Below are 20,091 nucleotides of genomic sequence, written 5' to 3' on the forward strand. Positions count from 1 at the left end.
TTTTTTTTTTTTTTTTTTTTTTTTTTTTTTTTTTTTTTTTTTTTTTTTTTTTTGAAGATTTTCACTTGTGCTGATGGTTTTATGTGCTATTTCCCAAAGGAAGAACTTCACCTTTTTAGGTTGATGTCCTTTCCATATTGTCTTTGCTAGCGTGGGATTTATTGCTTCTACTTCTTCCCCCGTGTCCATCATCAAAGATTTTGTAGAAAAGACCCATCAGCATTGGGGAGCCAAGTTAGTGAGTCTTCTTTGTTTGACAATACCACAGGGGCAAGGGCAAGGCCAAGGCTTAATTTGGGCCACTCCGTTGCTTCATTATCCTTTAAATTCCTACCAAGCTTCAAGTCCCAAAATAATTTGTTGACAAAATTCCACGTGTCTTTAATCGTGGCTTTTCTGCTATGAGAGAGCCGGTACAAAAATGGATACTTCAAGGCTAGCGTGGTGTTTTCAATCCATGGATCGGTCCAAAATGATGTGCTTCCCCCATTCCCCACCTTATGGCGAGTTCGGTTGGTGATGAGATTTTGATGTTTCTTTATGTACTTCCAAGGCCCTTTTGTAGAAGATGGAGGGGGTGATTTTTGTTTGATGTAGGAGTATATTTAGCCTTTATAAGATTTCGCCATAAGGCCTTTTCTTCATGATGATATCTCCATCTCCATCTCCATTTGGCGACGAGAGCTTTGTTCTTCTTCCTTATCGAGAGAAGACCGAGGCCTCCCTTTCTGTTGGGAGGTTTATAATATTCCAACGAACAAGGTGTGCGTCATCTTTCCACAAGTAGTTTCTGAAAAGTCTTTCTACATCCGCGGCCACTTTTTGTGGCATTTCAAATAGAGACATGTAGTAAGTAGGGAGGTTGGATAATGTGGCTTGTATTAGGGTCAGTCTTCCGCCTTTTGAAGTATAACGTGATGACCACGTTGACAACCTTTTTTCTATTTTCTCAATAATAATCTTCCAAAAAGAAAAGGATTTGTGGTCTCCTTTTAAAGGTAGTCCTAGGTACATATTCGGCCATTCTCCCTTTTTACACCCATCTATGCTAGCAAATTCTTCAATGATCTCTGTGCTAATATTGATGCCCATGATCTCTGTTTTTTGGAGATTGATATTTTGTCCAGAGAATCCTTCGAAGGTTTTTACCATCTCAATCATGTTTTTTATGGAAGAGGCATCAACCAAATCAGAAAAGAGGATTGTGTCATTTGCGAACTGAAGGTGGTTGATGCTCAAGCCTTCATTACCAATCTAAAAACCTTTTATCTGCTCTTCGTATTTTGCTTTTGTCAATAGGCGACTGAGACAGTCCACTACCATGATGAAGAGAAAAGGGGATAGTGGATCTTCTTGTCTCAGACCCCGTGTGACATAAATATTCCCTCTCGGTCTTCCATTGATGATGATGGAGAAATTTATGGATGAGATGCATCCTCTAATCCACCTTCGCCATTTTGGGCCAAAGCCTTTTGCCATAAGAATGCTTTCGAGGAAAGTCGAATCAACCTTGTCGAAGGCCTTTTCCATGTCAAGTTTAATGACTACACCTTTTTGTTTTTTTCTTTCCCGTTCATCAATGAGTTCGTTGGCCATGAGGGATGCGCATCAAGAATTTGTCACCCTCAACAAAGACAGATATTTTTTTATCATTTCAAGATATGCAATCGGCATTCAATCCCCAAACAACTATTCAGATGTTAACGCCACAAACACATCCGGTCTCAAACCAAGGGGATCATATACCCAAACTTGACTTACGAATAAATATTAATTCCATGACTTAGAAAAAATTCCTCTTATACCCAAATATTAAATAATCATATCATATCTTATCTGGTGTTAGATCCAAAAATTTAGATTCATGGAAGAAGGAAGAGGCCAAAGGTGAATGAACTCAAGAAAAATTTGACAAAGACATAAAATGAAAATAGATGAGGCATTTCTTAGTTCTGATGGCTTTCATTGCAGCATGTCCAATATTTTCCAAGCTGCCAACAGCTTGAAAAAAAGCAGAAAACTGAGTTTATAGTTTCTCTCAGTTCTAATCATCAAAGAATGTAGTAAGTGCCTTTCATTGCTGTGTTTGCTTGAAAAGAAGAATCTCGAGAATAAGACGGAACTTTACGATGCTAAGGAGGAGAACATGCAACTTTCTAATGAAGAAAAAGATTAGAGAAAGATATGAAGGAAAGAACTCCTTGACATCTCAATAACAAAGGGAATAAGATTGATTCAAAAAGGTAAGATCACTTGGCTAAAAAGAGGAGATGACAACCTTCTCCAATGCTAGGTGCGCATAGTTTGAAGAGAGGGAAAATTTTGTGGCTGAATGCCCTTAAAGCAATCGCTGGTCTACGGGAAGGAACAACCATATCATTCAATGCAAATAAAAAGGTTAGGAGGTCGTTGTTGACCTAATCAAATTTCTTGTTTCATTGAGAATTCATTTTGTACCAATCTCTGTAATTAACTGAAATTGTATTCTTTTTCTCTAAATCAATGAAAAGAGTTTCTCGTTACATAAACCTAACGTACACAAATAACTTCAAAAGAAAACATCTTCTTAATTGTTTGTCGATCCTCATTCCAATCACAGAAACTTATACGAAACGACTGTCATAACCATTTTTGCCAATAGCTTATATCCTCCAGTAAACTAAGACTGCTAACAATTGTTGCAAGTATTCAAGCTTTTTCATTAAGAAATCCCTCGACTATTAACTTTATTATTAACTCAAAACGTGCATGAGAAGTCACAGTCCAAAATTAGTGTCCACAAATAAAGAAAAAACGTCCAATTTCATGTGAATATGCGATATCCATAATGCTAAAAATTATTGCATCATTCAGAATAGAGATTTACCTTTCTTTCTCAATCATTCTTAATAGACCAGTAACTGTCTTGTGCTCGACTTCTGAAGATAAAGATAGATGTTTTCTGAAAAGTTGCAAGCCCATGTCCCATAATGAGCACACACTTGGTGTTTGTTTGACATACGTCCTGTCCAGATAAAGGGCAATGCCACGAATCATCAACATCTGATCACAAAAATCTTGCCAACATTTCTCCACATATGCCAAGAAAACCACCAAATCTGGGCTTTGCCCAACCAAAGACTGTAATGCTGCAGATATGTGCAGTTCACACTCCTTCTCAATCCGCCGATAAAGGTTTCCACCCATTTTGTGCAAGCAAAGATCATTAACAGCCTGCATACATAATACACCAATTGGTCAAGAGACCTCAGATACGGATAAATGACGAAATTATATAGACATAAATTTCAGAAACACTCCTTTTTCAACCAAAGAAGTGGAGGAACAATTATATAGACATAAATTTGACCTGATAAAGCTTCTCGAGATCACAAGAATTAGGTTGCTTCAAGAATATGGCACATATGGCTGATTTCAACTTTGCCCATGTATCCTCCTCAAAATTAGCAGGGAGGGTCGGTTTTGCTTCATAGAGAAAAAAAGAAAAATTGACGATGTAAACCATTTTCAACATGAGATTTAAGTTTAACAGTGTCTTAACAACTATTTAGAACCATCTACACCACAAAAGGCTAGGCAGTAAACAAAAGCAAAAGCTAACACAGAGTATAGACGTGATCTCACTGTAATAATAGATACCAAGTTGAAGTATGTTTTCTTCAGCTTACCAATTTTTGGCAGCTGACAAAAAATCTTCCATCATCATGAACTTCCAATTGAGATATTGGTAGAAGAGTACATATTTCTAGCTACAAAATCTACCCAAATAATGAATGAACTTCCCCAATTCTATACGCAGAGTGTCCTCTTAATCTCCAAGAACATGAAATAATGTTTTATAATCCTGGTAGCTCTACCATAGAATTTCTTAGGATCCACTTGAAAATTTAAATGCCGCTGTGTAGAACCCAGCAATCAGAAGGAAAATCAGCAGAAAACGTCCAATTAAAGCTCAACTACAAGTAATCTAGTATGAATGGCCACAAAAACAAAATGAATTGAATTCAACTCGAGAGCCCATGTTGAGTTACAGCTAAATTCCAAGTAATTTAAAAGTAAGAAGACGAAGATATCAATCAGCAAGAACAAATTGAACCTAGAAGTCAGAAAGAACAAATTGAATCGATCACGCGAAAACAAAACCTAACCAACAAAACATCCAAAACGAATTCCCTAAACCCCACGAGTGAGGAACGAGATCTAAAGAACAGACCTTTGACAAGCTTGATGACAAGTTTCTTGGCAGGCTGAGGAAGAGTAGCTTTCTTCCGCGACAAATTGGTGGCGACGGCGCGACTAGTGCCAATGAGATGGGAGTCGTCGGGCTTGAGATCTTCATCTAGGGCCATGGAAGAAGGGTCGAAATCGGCGTCATCGACGAGGGCGGAGGAAGTAATGTTGGAAGAAGGGCGGTCGAGGTGGTTGAGGCCATTCTTGTTGGGGTCGAGGGAGGTGGAAAGAGGTTGGGATTTGGTTTTCTTCATAGGAGGGGAAGAGATGGAGGCGGTGGAAGTGGGTGAAGAAGAGACGACGGAGCTGGCGGCGGTGTTGGCGGTGGCGGTAGCAGAGCGTTTGGTGGGGAGAGACATGAAAGTGATCAAGAGGAGGGCATTGTCCAGTGAAGCAGAACAGAGGAAATTTTGAGCACAAAATTGAAGATTGATTTCTGAAGACCGCTCTACCCAACCAACACACAAGACAATTTCAGAATTCCCTTTTCTTTCTTTTTTTTATTCTTTTTTTATTATTATTAGCCAAAATAGGTATCGTTCGTGTTCCCGGCTTTTTGTTCGTGTTTTAGGGCAATTTCGGAAACCTAGTTTTCCTATCTAATATCCTAATATTCCCGTAGGGAATAGTAGTAGGGCTTGGATTTCGAACAAAATGAGCCTACAGCACTACTGCATATATCAACCTTAAAACCGAAACCCTAATTGGGTCAACCAAAGCTCGGGATGAAAACCTAAGCTAAGATCAATACTTTTATACATTATTGTGAGGAATGCTCAAATTCGATGGTTTTAACACGTATGATTAGTAACCAACATTCAATAAAGGTTACGCTCGTGACCCGTTTTTTATTCGTTTTTCGTGGGGTACTATTGACTGCTTTTTGTTCGTGTTTTTAATTACAAAGTAAATAACCACAATACCGAGATACAGCCCAGTTGGATGAAAGCATGTGCCTTGCTTTTAGCTGAAATATATAAGTAGCACATAACTTGAGTATTTTAAGAAATACTCAGTACCTCACTATTAGGGTTGGGAATGCAAGCACATGCAACCATGATTACGAACCTACCATTTAAAACCAATCATAGAGGTGTCCTCCAGTCTAGATAAATTGGATGTGTAGTACTTCCCTACACACGGCCCATACGTATGAGCATGAGCCCACCAAGCGGTTCGCACACCCCCTAAGCTCATCATTGTCGGGCTAGTTGGATGTAACTGGACGTTTGGAGGTACAACAAACCCTTGAATACCATACAAGACATGATCATCATCATAGTGTACGCGTCCGTACTCATTATTATAAAAGGAGAAGTAACCTGATAATGTAAGTGAACATACAATATACCTAAGGTCTCTATAGTTTTCATCTTAAATCATTCATGTGACACAAACCCCGTACATCTTTCACATATTACTTTTGGTAACTTGTATGCATAAGTCTTTACACATTCATCATTTATAACATCATTATGGATTGTGTATCAGAAAACTTTTCATCATAATGCAACATGACATCTCATACATGTACATTATCCTAACATGAAATATCATATGCTCATTAACTTCTGCCTTGGTTTGTCCTCGAGTCTCATCCAACTAGGACATGTGCCCCTCCAATACCATTTGTAATGTCCTATGTCCAAGATTCAAATTAGGATGATAGTTTACTTGGCCTAAACGTTTAGACGGTAATGTAATTGGGCCAAGCAAAGGCCCATATCGTTGGGCCTCTTAATAAAGCTCGGACTTCCAACCTAGGATAACATTCGATATTGTCCCTTTTAGACTTTCCTTCGGACTTACTTTCAAGGTTTTAAAACGTGTTTGCTAGGAAGAGGTTTCTACACGCTTATAAAGAATGTTTCGTTGCCCTCTCTAATTGATGTGAGATCTCATACAGATATTATTCACTTAAATAACGTTCAAGTTAACTATTCTCGAACACTCAAATACCCACGAAACGTTTTCGAATATTCTTCAAAATAAATAGTTTCTTTTTAATTATGCTTTCTTCGGGTCGGATTTCTACAAAGTTCTCGAAAAAAGAGTCGAAGATGATGATTAAAATCAAGTATAAAGCTTGAAATGATCACTCAAAATGAGGTGATGGATCCACACGACCCCCCAAATTCTTTCCTTTATTGAAAATAAACATGAACACACATGCCACCCTTTAGCCCTCGAAACTATTAGCGATTATTAGAGATGTTTATGCATTATGTGAGGTCGGATTGTGACGTTTTTTTAATTTCAACTCAATTGTTCGAGTTGTAAATTCTTTCAATTTAAACAACTTTTATTAAATAATAACCCCAACTCTGTCATAAATTTTCAGGTTCGATTAGCTCGAGTTGGTTCGAGTCATTTACTCAATCGTTTTAGTAAAAGTGAAATGTTAGTCGGCAAAACATCTATTTATTTATTTTCAAACATTCAATTGAGATTAGCCACTCACTCACGTGTAGCTAATTAAAATTTATTTTATAAAAGTAAAATAGTAATAAAAGTAAAATAGTAATAAAAAAAAGTATAAAATTAAATAAATATATGTATATATAATTGTATGGTAAATAAAAATGTATATTTTAAAATTAACAGTCAATTTGAATCAACTTAATCTAGTTAACTCGAGTTGGTTCGAGCCACTCACTCAATCTAGTTTTAGCGAACATAAATCAACTTAATTTATAAAATTTTCATTTATTTGAACTCAACCCAGTTGAGAATGGTCGTGAAAGAGTCTCACACTGGCTAATTAAAGGGATGATCAGTACATCTCCATCGATACGAAGGTTTCGGTAAAACCAAAAGTAAAGTCAAAAGTGCTTATACTCAAAGTGAACGATATCATACCATCACGTAGGTCATGGTTTCTAACAAACCCAACCCAAATAAGTTCACGACAGAGATTATACTCAAAGTGAACAATATCATACCATTACGAAAGTCGTGGTTTCTAACAAACCCAACCCAAATAAGTTCACAACTCAACCCATATTGTACGAGCTGAATTGAGTTGATCGAACTTTCGGGTCATTTGAGTTCAGTTATACATAACCAAATCGTGATGTAAACCATAGACACGAAGTTCCGATATCGTAAAACGTGATCGCGTTACTCGTAGTACCTAAAATGGAAGGCCACATGCAAAGGGCACAAGAAGTAGTGGCTAAGCATAGACATAGATATAATCAATATCAACATTTCTTCATTTCATTTCCTTCCAATTTGAATTTACTTTCATGCGAAGAAATTAAAGAACTTGGCGTGGCTGTAAAGACAACAAATTTATATATCAAAAAAAAAAAACAAAAAAAAAAACATCATTTTTTTTCACAAACAAGAAAAGAAAGGAATTGCGGCTTTCTTGTTCTTATATTTTCTCTTTCCCTCTCCTCCCATTTCTTCAATCTTCATGCCATGTTCTTCCATGTTCTTCTTCTGTTTCTTCTCCATGGTACTTAATTTCTGTTCTTGATTCATGTTCTTGTTGTTTTTTATGTGTTACCCATGATTTTGATTTGAAGTTTGAAGCTTTTTTTTAGGGTTTGGTGGTGAGCTTAGAGGAGCTTCATCTTTGGGTATCAATTATGGCCAAATTGGTGATGATTTGCCATCACCTGACAAGGTTTTGGATATGTTGTTGGCTTTGAAGATTACTAAAGTAAGGATTTACGATACGAATCAACAGATATTGTCGGCTTTTGCTAACTCTAATGTGGAGATTATCGTTACGGTCGAAAATGAAATGCTGGGTGAACTTATGGACCCCCAACAAGCCCTTCAATGGGTTGCTACCCGAATTAAGCCTTATGTTCCTGCGACTCGGGTTACTGGAATCGCGATTGGGAATGAGGTTAGTTAAATCATTATCGAACTCAAAAGTTTGTTCGTTCCAGTAGGATAATGGGTTTTTTTGTTTTATTAAAATTAAGTTTATAAAAATTTGTTTTTTTTTTATTTATATATTTTTGTAATGGTACAAGTTTACCGCTAACAGATATTGTCATCTTTGAATTTTCGCTTTCGAGTTTCTCCTCAAGGTTTTTAAAACGTGTTTAGTAAGACAGGTTTTCATACCTTTATAAAGAATGTTTTGTTATGTGTGTCAACTCGGGTGAGATCCTACCGTTTTATAAATATTTATTTTAAAATTTTTATAACAGTAGATTTTGTCTTTTTTGTATTTTTCCGAGCTTTTTCTCAACGCTTTTGCTAGGGGGGTTTTCACACATTTTAAAGAATGTTTTATTCTCCGTCCCAACCGAGGTAGGATCGGGCCGTTATATAAATATTTTTAAAAAATAAGCTAAAATTTCAAAAATAATTTTAAAAAATTTAGTTTTGCTATTAAAAAATTGGGTAAGAAAAGAAAAAAAGAAAAAGATTCTTTCTCTCTCCTCCTTTTCTCTCTCTAAAAAGTTCATTGATTCATGTCATCTATTGTCTTTATGTCAACTCAAGAAACATTTTGAAAATTCATTTTAAAACTTTATAAACTAAATAAAAATTAAACGCTAAAAACGATATTTAATAGCGAAATATAATTAAATAATCGACCTTTAAAATGATAATTGGTTTAGTATCTAACGAGCTATGCAGATTAACACAAAAGCTCTTATTTTAATATCGTGATACAATCGTATTTTTTATTAGGTTTTTACGGACGACGACTTGACATTGATGGAGACACTAGTCCCGGCCATGCTAAGCATCCATACAGCCTTATCCCAACTAGGTCTAGACACCATAAAAGTCTCGACACCAAGCTCCCTAGCCGTCCTACAAGAATCCTACCCGCCCTCGGCCGGGAGTTTCAAGTCCGAAATAACCGGAATCATGTCCCAATTCTTACAATTCCTAAACACAACAAAGGCACCATTTTGGATCAATGCATACCCATATTTCGCCTACAAAGACAACCCAAATAACATCCCATTAGAATACGTAATCTTCAACCCGAATCCAGGCATGATCGATCCCTACACGAATCTCCATTACGACAACATGCTTTACGCTCAAGCCGACGCAGTTCTTTTCGCGATGGCAAAGCTAGGTTTCGGGGGTATCGAAGTTCGGGTCTCGGAAACGGGGTGGCCATCGAAAGGGGACCCTAATGAGGTTGGGGCAAGCCTTGAAAATGCAGCCAATTACAATAGGAATTTGTTGAGGAGACAAATGGCTAATGAAGGGACACCATTAAGGCCTAATTTGAGGCTTGAGGTTTACTTGTTTGCTTTGTTTAATGAGAATATGAAGCCTGGACCGACCTCTGAAAGGAACTATGGCCTTTACCAGCCGGATGGCACCATGGCCTACAATGTAGGGCTGTCCTCCTTTAAGGGCACTTCCTTCTCTCCTTCTTCTTCTTCCATTTCACTCACATCAATGGCTACTAGAGAGATGAAGGTAATGAACAACCCTTGAATTTCACTATATATTGTAATTAGAGGGCACCAAAGGGCTTGGATTTGGTTGTTCGTATGAATAATTCGATATGAATTCGAGTTTGTGATGTTCTTGAGAATTTGTTTAAATTGAATTGAACAGGGTTCTACGATCGGGTATTGTCGAAGCTTGGTGTACTCGATGTTTGTGTATTTGATCACCTCTCGAGTTTTTACGAGAAGACTGTTTTAACTGTTCTTCGTTCGGGATTTATTCTATTTTAGTCTCTAAATTTGGTTATTGTAATTTTAATAAGAAATTGACATACGTTTAGTTTCTGTATGACTTGTGTTCGATCAGTGAAAGAGAACCTTGCCTAAGATCCGACGAAATTGCAAAATTGAGCGAAAAATAGAAATGGGGTTTGAGTTTTTTTCTAAAGATTTGTCATGAGCGTGTCGAGATCATGATCTTGTATGGTTAAAAAGTATGACGGTGACAGTAGGTATTAGACGATACCTCTCTTGGGAAAATATGGTTTGAGGAAACCAAGGTGGAAATTCGTGGGCATGTGTGAGATCTCACGTCGGTTGAAGATGAGAATGAAGTATTCCTTATATGAATATGGAAATCTCTCCCTAGTAGACGCGTTTTCAAAACCGTGAAGTTGACGACGATACGTAACACACTAAAACAGACAATATTTGTTAGCGGTGAGCTTGAGCTGTTACAAATGATATCAAAGCCAAATACTGGGTAGTGTACCAACGAGGACGCTGGCTTCAAGGAGGTAAATTGTGAGATCTCATATCGATTGGAGAGGAGAACGAAACATTCCTTATAAGGGTGTGGAAACCTGTTCCTAGTAGATGCGTTTTAAAACTGTGAGGCTGATGGTGATACGTAACAGGCTAAAATGGACAATATCGACTAGAGAAGTACTCATCTATGCAACCCAACACGTGGGCACTCATCTATTTTTCCTTAGACTTCGTTAGTTACTAATGTTGTTTCGGGTCGTGCGTGACGTGGAATAATGTGCACCACCTATTATTATTAATTATTGTTATTATTGTTTTAGTACTATGATGTTTTATCCACTCATTTAAGAATAATAGTACTTGAATAATTGAGTAATAATGGAGTTCATTTAAAAAGTAAAGTTATATACATTTATATAAATGTTACTTTATTATATTATTTTGTCACTCAACTTTGTCACATTGTTACTTTTATCGTCATAATTTAAAATTATGAATCTTTTCATTCAACTTCAAGAATATGTTAGGTTACTTTTGACCAAAAAAAAAAAAATAATAATAATAATAAATAAAAAAATTATTGAATATTAGAATTTACCGTCATATCATTATTTGATTATTTTAAAACTCTAAGTCCAGTAGATATTGTCATCTTTGGACTTTCTATTTCGGGCTTTCCCTCAAGGCTTTAAAACTGGTGGGAAAGGTTTCTACACAGGTGTTTCGTTCTCCTCTCCAACTAATGTGAGATATCACAATCCACCTTCCTTCAGGGCCCTGCGTCCTTGCTGGCACTCGTTCCTTTCTACAATCGATGTGGGATCCCCACCAAATTGAGCCCCGAATACCCTTATAAAGATGTTTCGTTCTCCTCACCAACCAACGTGAGATATCACAATCCACCCCCCTTCAGGGCCCATGCGTCCTCGTTGGCACCCGTTCCTTTCTACAATCGATGTGGGATCTCGACCAAATCCACCCCCTTTAGGGCCCAGCATCCTTACTGGTACACCGCCTCGTGTCTACCCCCATTTAGGGAACAACCTCCTTGCTGGCACATCGCCTAGTGTCTACCCCCTTCAAGGAACAACCTCCTTGTTGGCACATCGCTCAGTGTATGGTTCTGATACCATTTGTAACAGCCCAGACTCACCGCTAGCAAATATTGTCCTCTTTTGAGTTTCCCTTCAAGGCTTTAAAACGCATCTAATAGAGAAAGGTTTCCACACTCTTATAAAGGGTGTTTCGTTCTCTTCTCAATCAATGTAGGATATCACGAAAGTCATAAAAAGTGAAGAGACATGACAGATTGTTGTCATGTTTTTTTTAATCATTGTTGAAGTGAGAATGGTCGGTGAAGTGCTTTATTCCGTGGCCAAAAAAACTAGCCACGAGAAAGATGGGTTGTTTGGAAGTGCTTTTACTTGGAAAGGTGCTTCCTTTTGAGCCCTTTTGAGCCCTTTTGAGCCCTTTTTTTATTGCCATGGATCTATGGTTAGGGGTGGAAGTGCAGACATTTTAAGGTCAGCCTTTGAGGGTGGTGATGAGGATTGCCCTTTCTCCATGTGCCCTTCCACATTTAATTAAAGCCAAGAACATTCTAGATTTTACATTAAAATATTCTACCGACTAACACGTTCTATGAAGAGATCAGTCTTTGAGTTTTGTATGACGTTTCGGTAACGATCAAAATTGTCAACTTTTATAAGTGGATCTATTTTCAATTTGAGTTAGGTTCTCTGTCATTCTATGAGTCTCTTCCTTTTTACGTATGACAACGCCACTCCCTTTGGCAGCATCTACTAATTCGGAACTTAATTTGATAGCCATATTTCGACCCAGACGTTTTCGGGATGCCCCTACGAACCAACGAATGACAAGTACTTTTCCATGTGTGGTTCCTATTTCAATGGGTCTTAGATGATCTGAGGTTACTCAACTCTCGATCCACCTAAACCCAATTAGATTATATAGTTTGAGTTGGGTTATTAATAGGAGTGTACCTTAGTCGAGTTGGGCTAGGTTGAGTAAATTTTTTGGACGTTCGGCGATGTGATTCAAAACCCTAAAAAAAGATACCATATAGATTATATTAATTTTTTTTTTTTTAACATAGAAGTGTCTAATACTCTAATCATGCAAAGTGTCTAATGTCTGCATGAAGTCTAACACATCAGCGCAGGAAACTAATGACCTAGCGTTGATGTCACGAGCTCACATAGGTTGACTTAAATTTCGAAGGACAAAATCAAATTTTCATTAAGGATAAATTGGTGACATCAACTTAAGCTAATCAAGTAAGTGATCTTTCTATCGGTATGGTTAGAAGTTTGCGTCCTGTATTATGACACATGCCTCTTGATTCTGTACGCAACATATGTTTAATATGTGTAAAATATTTATGAAATGATATGTCTGTGATATGATACATGTTATAATATGACATGTGGGTAATATGACATATGTTATGATATGATACCATTGACGATATGACGTATATTGTGATATGGTTTATAATATGATACGTGCATGATATGATACAATATGCTATGTGCATGATATGACATGAATGATATACAATATATATGTTTCCATATGGTATACAACCCCGATATATGTTTTAAAAGCGATATGATATGAAGGAAAATGTGAGGGGTTGTTTTTATATGGTTTGATAAATGAAAAAGGTTGGGACTTCATGCATCGGAAAATTTATCTGTTTACGATGGATACGAACGTGTACATAACGAAAAGGAAAATGATTATTATGTTTATCATAATACTACGACGATCACTATTCCTATCGGGTGTTTGACAAGAGCACCAGATAATGCTAGCCTGACAAGGAAAGGAGCCCAAGAGATGTGCGAATCGACTGGTGGGTCCATATTTGCACGTATGATCGTGTGTAGGGACGTTAATTGATTAGGTGGGGGAGGATGTCACGGTCATGCTCGTCCAAGGCGTGTTGCCCATGGCCACATGCCCATGACAAGCCCAACCCTTTATGTCTTTTCATATTCTAGTGTTTTACTTTTGTATTTCTAAGAAGTATGACGTTTCAGAAATATCATGTCTAGACCTGTTAGACATGAAATGCCTCAGAATGTACTATAGGGAGATACGCTAGTTTTCAACTTCTCCCTACCCAAGGTTATATACTGTGAGCGGTTGTTATTTCTCTCTTGCTTGCTTATATAACGTCTCTTCCAAAAATCTCTCTTTGCCCTCGTTTTCTAAAACCTTCTCTTAAAACCGAGGCCAGAGGCTCGAGCATACGTCACTTGGCCGTAGGCGACGCAAGAACGAATTGGCTTAGCTCATATGTTGGAAAGTGAGTGAAGCACAATCGCAAGTCCGCTGCCATCAAAAGTGCCATTGTGACAAGTGGTACAGCATTCAATAAAATATAAATATAATAATATTTTTATTAATTTAGCAAAAAAAAAAAAAAAAGGGTTTTCAAGCGAATCCAAAATTTTAGCCCTACGTAACCCTCATTGGTTATAGCAATCCCCGTCCCTGATTTGGCCTTCTCCATTTTCTTCATCTTCTTCCTCCAAATTCCCTAACGCTCCCCTGTTTCATTTTCATTTTAATCTTGAAGAATATTCTGATTATGGCGGAAGATTTTTCTCTTGATTTGGAGGAGCTTCGTCACCTCCAAAGCATTGCCAAGAGGCCTCGAGTCATCTCTCTAATTTCCTCTCAGATTTGCAACTTAGAGAAGGTTCTTCGCTGTTTTCTCTTATGAATTTGAATTAACTTTGTCCTTTTTCAATGATCTTAAATGCACGTTATTGTAGAAATATGAAAGTTATTGTTCGGTAATTGTTCGTCATTAGCTGTTCTTTCGTGGCTTTCTGAAACTGATAATGTGATGGAAGTGAATTTTGAGCTATGGATATCGATTATCTTAAATTGATACATTGCATTAATGGTGTATGTTCACTCAGTTTTCAAAAGAGACTGTCTCAGCTCCATCCCTACAAACTCCCACTCCCATTCCAATTTCAACTTCGACAGCTAAGGTGCCCATCAATTCAGCCATTGTTTACACTCCACTACCTGGATTCAGCTGGGACCAGGACAATGATAAATTGAAGGTAAAAGGCTTCAAGTTTCTACTGGATGGCATGATTAGAATCCTTTTGTGAAAATTAGTGTATGTTAAAATTTAAAATTATCACGTTCTCTCATTTGGGTGGATGTATGGATGTAATTTTCATTATCCTTTTTGGGGATGTAGATATATATATCTCTGGAAGGAATTGACCAAGAAAAAGTAGAGGCTGTCTACAAGGAAACGTCGGTCGATATCAAGTTCCATGATGTAAAAGGGAAGAATTATCGGTTTGCAATTCCTAAGCTGAATGAGGAAATTGTTCCTGAGAAGTGCAAGTTCTTAGTTAGACCAACACGAGCTGTGATCACGTTGTTCAAAGCTTCAAAGGGGAATTGGTTGGACTTGCAGATGAAGGAGGACAAGGTAAGTGATTTAACAAGTGGCGATCTAGTTGTATCTGGGTAGCATTTATTCAGCTAACGTTATGTTTTTTTTACATCTTACAGCTCAAGCCAAGTCTAGATAAGGAACGCAACCCAATGGCAGGAATCATGGACTTAATGAAGGTAACAGCTTCTTAGCCTATGTAGACTTTATGGATTGAAAATGAAGGAACGTTTCTCTTTCTTCTCTTATTTTTTTTGGGGTGGGTGGTCCTAAAATTTCTTTCACATTTATGCCTGAGTTTTGGTGAGTAAAGAGTGGATAAAGATGATGATGTGATGTGTTCTTCAAGTTACTTAGATGGGCTGGAAGGTGATAAGTGAAAGCTCCACCATGATTGAAATCCCATCCTCTTCATCTGTTTAGGATCATGAGTTTCTTGACAACAAAAGTGTTGGGTCGAATGATTTTCTTGTGAGATTTGTCAAGGAACACACTTCAAATGGGTTGTGAGATTGGTTGAGTTACTAGACACTTTTTTTGCCATAGCTGTCATATGTCTATGGAGGACAAGACACTTTGAGCTCGATAATTGGGCTGAAAAAAAGTCCCATGACCTGAATTTTTACATGAAACCTAACTAACTGATTCTTGGTCTTGTCACTGTCCTGTTTTTCTTTTTGTACAAATTCAAAACCAAACTTTTCAATTGATTTTCAACTCATGATGTATATGGATATATTGTAACAGCCCAAACCCACCGCAAGTAGATATTGTCCTCTTCGAGCTTTTCCTTTCGAGTTTCCCCTTAAGGTTTTTAGAACGCGTTTGGAGAGGTTTCCGCACCCTTATAAAAAATATTTCATTCCTCTCTCCAATCGATGTAGGATCTCACAATTCTCCCCCTTTGAGGTCCAGCATACTCGCTGACACTCATTTCTCTCTCCAATTGACGTGGGATCTGGAGTCCAGCGCCCTTGCTGGCATACCGCCCTATGTCCACCTCCCTTTGGGACTCAGTGTCCTCGCTGGCACACCGCCCGGTGTCTGACTTTGATACTATTTGTAACAACCCAAGTCCATTGCAAGCAGATATCGTCTTCTGTGGGCTTTTCTTTTCAGAATTCCCCTCAATGTTTTTAAAACACGTATGCTAGGGACAGACTTCCACATCTATATAAAGAATGCTTCAATCTCCTCTCTAACGGATGTGGGATCTCGTTCTTCTCTCTAAGTGATGTGGGATCTCACATGTATGTTATGCTATGTGAAATAGGTACACTTACACGCGCCTTTGATAATCTTATATACAATTAGGATAAGCATGAAACTATGTCTGCATTTAGGCTGAACACTGACCTCCGTGTGATTGCTGATTTAATATGGCTGACATGAAAACTGCAGAATATGTATGATGATGGTGATGATGAAATGAAAAAAACGATAGCCAAGGCATGGACTGATGCCAGATCCGGCAAGACCGCTGATCCACTTAAAGGGTTTCCTTGAGCCATTGCTTTCCAAATCTAATAATCATCTTTTAGGAACGATTCTTTGATTGGATGAGATCATATCTGTTTTTCTTATGATCAGTGGACCGCGTTTGGCTGGCTTTGCTTATATGGTTTTGAATCCTTTCTATTTGCTTTAGTTATGGAGTTTGTATAAAACTGGCTCCTGAGTTTTGTTATCTATAAAAAGTTCATGTTTTGCATAGGTTAGTGGGCTGTTTTAAGGAATGATGGATGTTGAAAATTTTGATCAATGAACTCAAATAAGAGAGTTTAAAGCTCGGTATTCTCTCTTTTTTTCGGAATACATGAGCTAGTCTAATAAATTAAACGGTCATAAATAGTAAACAATTATGCATAGTAAAAAAGTTATATATGGTAGTAATGTACATGGCTTTGACAATGTACTTTCTGCCAATATTTCTCCTTACATTTTCTCTCTCCGGTTATTTATGTTTATCTAGATCGAATATGTATTGTTGTGTGATCTTAACATTTGATGCTAAGTTTCTAAGTGTCGAGTTGTTACATCAAGTATCTCGATATCGACTTCTCTTCACTTGATTTCATCATCGTTCTTATTTTGGGCAATGGTAAGAACTATAGATAACATCGAAATCCTCGAAATCCACAGGCTTTGATACAAAGAGGGCAAGAGGAAGTTATTAGAGAAGTATATTAACAAAGTGAGGGGTATTTTGGGAAAAATATTTAACAAAAACAAACCCTATTCTATTTGTTTCCTAAGCCTTCCTAAATCCCTTATTGTATTGTTTTGTTGGGTTTTTTCAAGTCAACAAAGGGGTGAGATTTTTGAGCTCAAAAGGGCGTAATCTACAAGCAGCCAGCCTTGATTTATATGCTGAGTTTTTGTAATCCCACCATGTGAACTCTTTGTATAACCTTTGCTCTCCCTCCTCCAATAGTGATGCTAAAGGTGCAATCTTTTCATTCAATGGTGGCCCACCAAAGTATATCATTGAAAACCTTGGTTTTGTTGGGTCAGCTAAAACCTTGTGCTTCACACTGTTGAACCTCCCATTAGTCATAACCTGCACCAATACAACCCGAATTATGATTCACTCGAGAACAATAAGAACAAGAATCGTAACAGCCTAAGCCACCGCCTCGTGATCCAGTGTCCTTGTTGGCACACCGCCTCGTGTCTACCCCTTTGAGGCTCAACCTCTTTGCTGGCACATCACCTGGTGTGTTGGTCCTTGTTGGCACACCGCCTTGTGTCCACCCCGCTTTGAGACTCAGCCTCCTCGTTCTCCTCCTCAACTGATGTGGGATCTCACTGTCCACTCCCTTTTGGGGCCCAGCTTCTTCACTGGCACATCGCCCTGTGTTTGGTCCTTGCTTGCACATTTCCTCGTGCCCACCCCCTCAGCACATTGTCCGATGTTTGGCTCTGATACCATTAGTAACAGCTCAAGTCCACTACTAGTAAATAGTGTCTTTTTGAGCTTTCCTCAAGATTTTTAAACGGTCGACTAGTGTGAGAGGTTTCCACATGTTTATAAAGCATGCTTCGTTAGGATGACACAAGAATCCTAAGAAAAGGGTAGGCTTTGAAACAAAAATATAAACAAAACCATCCCAAGATTCCATTGCCATTTCTTGAGATGAAAATGGCAGAGAAAGAGTGGGCTATACCTGCAATGAGTCGCCAACATTGATGAAAAAGGACCTCTGATCAGGTGGGACTGGAACCCAGCTTCCATCTCTCAAACAAATATGGAGTCCGGTCGTGTTATTGGATCTCAGAACAGATATTATTTGTGGGTCTGTATGTTCCCCAAACCCAATCAAATTCCTGCCACTCAAAGCTTCAAGCTCCGGGCATGGCGGATAATGGTTCAGCCTGAAACAACAATCACTTCTCTCGTCCTTCAACAGCCTGCTCAAATCATGTTTCTCTATCCCCAGCCCTTCCGCCATTGCTTCCAGCACTTCACAAGCCATCTTTTTCACTGCCAATATATACTCCTCTACCGCACACCTACGACAAAAAACACGACAAATTAGAAAACAGAGCAACCAAAAAACAGAGCAAACAAAAAACAGTGCAACCAAAAAACAGAGCAATCTGTTCTTCGTAATTTTACGTGTTTTTACCTGAAAATCTCTGGATTTTCACGGAGAATGAAGAGGGATTTTTCAGAAATGAGTTCATGATTCGTGTTTAGGAGGAGATATTCGATCCAACCCACATCGCCGTTTGGGCCAATTCTCTTGCTGCCATATCCAAATGGGTCAGCTGGCCCTGCTTTTTCCTTCTCAGATTGAGGGAGGTGGAAGAATTTTAAAGCTTGGGCTTCGAGAGCTCCGATGAGGTCGTCGGAGACGCCATGGTTGACAACCTTAAAGAATCCGAAATCTTCACAGGCTTTGACGATATGGGTTTTGGCTTCTGGGTCGGAAAGGTCGATCACCGGAATTCCGGTGAACAGGGCGGTGTGTTTGCAGGATTTGATCGGAGCAAAATGGTCGAACACAAGCTGTGATTGAACCACCATGATTGAACAAGAAGGTTTTTGAATTTGAATGAGGAAATGGATGAGGAGAGGCATTAGCCTTGGCTTACAACGTATATTTATACCATCAGGAACGAGCTGCTAATTTTAAAAAACAAATCATTATTATTTACCATTTCATGTTTATCTTTTCAATTCAAAAGAAAAAGAAAAGGACATGATTTTCTTTTTATTTTTAACAATGAACTTGTTTGATCATGATGTTGGTTTGAAGGGTTGTTGATTTTGAATGTGATTCAATGGCGTACTCCCCTTTAATACTACGATGGCCTACTAGAATTCATGGTTCGATCTGTTCGACAACCAAAGCTAAGTTACAAATTCTGACGAAGATGTTAATAGGTTGTTATTGAAAGTTCATATTAGATCGGGCTGATTATGGTAATATTTAACAGGTTGCTATTGATAACGCTAGTAGCTTTACGCTTGCATGATGTACTAACGATGTACTAGAATCTACTTAGGTGTGAAAAGAGAGTCTGTTGTGTTAATGTAACCTACTGGGTTTTGCTTAGCTTCCATGCTCATACCCAATATACATCAACGGGTGTGTGGCACATGGATTATGACTCATATGGATTAGGGCGTATACGTTAAGAGTTTTACTTTGGTCATGTCTTTGGACTTTACAAGAAACTCTTAGAGTTAAACCCAAGATACCCTAAAAGACTTCTCAATGTGCAGTGCAACATGGTCTTATGACACAGACATTATGTCGTAGAGAATGCGTGAAACTTCGGGTATATGTATTCAAACTATCTTACAAGAACGCTTGAAGCCTCGGGCATTAATTAGGATCGAGTTAGTCATTGACCATAGGACCCTACAAGTCTCCTCGAGGAGTGTCTAAGGACAAAGAACCAAGATTCAAGAACTCAAGACTAATTGAGCTATTCCTAACGTTATTGGAGGTAATTCAGGTGGGTAGATTTGTTCTTTCACCGATTTAAAGTGTGTTTAAGTCACATGACTATTTGAGATCATTAGACACATTAAGCTAACTCGATACCATAGACCCATATAGGTTGATGCTCTAGGGGTACTTTCGGACTAGCACCAAGAATAAGATGGTATCTCTAGCTTAAGCCAACTAAGTGACTTCACTGTTGGTTTAGTTGGACGAATTGTATGGCCCCTGCACGTGTCAAGAATGTAACTTTTGACATGTGCAATGTTTTGTTATGTTATGCTATGCTATGCCACAT

At 38.1% G+C, this 20,091-nt stretch overlaps 4 protein-coding genes across 5 annotated transcripts in view; 2 read left to right on the top strand and 2 right to left on the bottom strand.

Annotated features, from left to right (window-relative positions):
• LOC111801834 (cullin-4-like) overlaps positions 1-4,697 on the bottom strand; it is an 11,724-nt gene extending 7,027 nt beyond the window's left edge. Inside the window, exons 1-3 of the mRNA XM_023686016.1 lie at positions 4,214-4,697; positions 3,350-3,465; positions 2,867-3,213 (exon numbers count right to left, since the gene is read on the bottom strand). Coding sequence (XP_023541784.1) covers positions 2,867-3,213; positions 3,350-3,465; positions 4,214-4,589 — 839 coding nt within the window. The 5' untranslated portion in view covers positions 4,590-4,697. The remainder of the gene's footprint in view (positions 1-2,866; positions 3,214-3,349; positions 3,466-4,213) is intronic.
• A 2,959-nt stretch (positions 4,698-7,656) lies between these two features.
• On the top strand, positions 7,657-10,004 carry LOC111802108 (glucan endo-1,3-beta-glucosidase 14-like). Its single transcript, XM_023686355.1, has 4 exons — positions 7,657-7,693; positions 7,782-8,092; positions 8,893-9,645; positions 9,787-10,004. Exons 1-4 carry the CDS (start codon positions 7,657-7,659, stop codon positions 9,874-9,876), a joined length of 1,191 nt encoding a protein of 396 aa, XP_023542123.1. The 3' UTR covers positions 9,877-10,004.
• A 3,871-nt stretch (positions 10,005-13,875) lies between these two features.
• Positions 13,876-16,628, top strand: LOC111801505 (calcyclin-binding protein-like). Its single transcript, XM_023685517.1, has 5 exons — positions 13,876-14,115; positions 14,342-14,491; positions 14,635-14,874; positions 14,958-15,017; positions 16,240-16,628. The coding sequence occupies exons 1-5, from the start codon at positions 14,005-14,007 to the stop codon at positions 16,342-16,344; spliced, it is 666 nt and encodes a 221-aa protein (XP_023541285.1). The 5' UTR covers positions 13,876-14,004; the 3' UTR covers positions 16,345-16,628.
• A 325-nt stretch (positions 16,629-16,953) lies between these two features.
• LOC111802316 (gibberellin 2-beta-dioxygenase-like) lies at positions 16,954-18,891 on the bottom strand. 2 transcript variants are annotated; one of them, XM_023686634.1, is made up of 3 exons: positions 18,468-18,891; positions 18,006-18,351; positions 16,954-17,398 (listed from the first exon to the last, which is right to left on the bottom strand). In XM_023686634.1, the coding sequence occupies exons 1-3, from the start codon at positions 18,866-18,868 to the stop codon at positions 17,135-17,137; spliced, it is 1,011 nt and encodes a 336-aa protein (XP_023542402.1). In that variant the 5' UTR covers positions 18,869-18,891; the 3' UTR covers positions 16,954-17,134. The 2 variants fall into 2 exon arrangements, with proteins under 2 accessions (XP_023542402.1, XP_023542403.1); XM_023686635.1 differs by lacking the exon at positions 16,954-17,398 and adding an exon at positions 17,630-17,760.
• Between the last annotated feature and the right edge of the window lie 1,200 nt (positions 18,892-20,091).

Source organism: Cucurbita pepo, chromosome LG09 (assembly GCF_002806865.2).
Source record: "Cucurbita pepo subsp. pepo cultivar mu-cu-16 chromosome LG09, ASM280686v2, whole genome shotgun sequence".
Classification (NCBI taxonomy): Eukaryota; Viridiplantae; Streptophyta; class Magnoliopsida; order Cucurbitales; family Cucurbitaceae; genus Cucurbita; species Cucurbita pepo.

Coding starts and splice junctions, on each gene's coding strand:
- LOC111802108 (XM_023686355.1), top strand. CDS start 7,657: ATGTTCTTCCATGTTCTTCTTCTGTTTCTTCTCCATG. Junction 7,694..7,781: donor TCTTCTGTTTCTTCTCCATG/GTACTTAATTTC, acceptor GCTTTTTTTTAG/GGTTTGGTGGTGAGCTTAGA. Junction 8,093..8,892: donor GAATCGCGATTGGGAATGAG/GTTAGTTAAATC, acceptor ATTTTTTATTAG/GTTTTTACGGACGACGACTT.
- LOC111801505 (XM_023685517.1), top strand. CDS start 14,005: ATGGCGGAAGATTTTTCTCTTGATTTGGAGGAGCTTCGTCACCTCCAA. Junction 14,492..14,634: donor AGGACAATGATAAATTGAAG/GTAAAAGGCTTC, acceptor TTGGGGATGTAG/ATATATATATCTCTGGAAGG. Junction 14,875..14,957: donor TGCAGATGAAGGAGGACAAG/GTAAGTGATTTA, acceptor TACATCTTACAG/CTCAAGCCAAGTCTAGATAA.
- LOC111802316 (XM_023686634.1), bottom strand. CDS start 18,868: ATGGTGGTTCAATCACAGCTTGTGTTCGACCATTTTGCTCCGATCAAA. Junction 18,352..18,467: donor GAAAATCCAGAGATTTTCAG/GTAAAAACACGT, acceptor TTTTTGTCGTAG/GTGTGCGGTAGAGGAGTATA. Junction 17,399..18,005: donor ATGTTGGCGACTCATTGCAG/GTATAGCCCACT, acceptor GTATTGGTGCAG/GTTATGACTAATGGGAGGTT.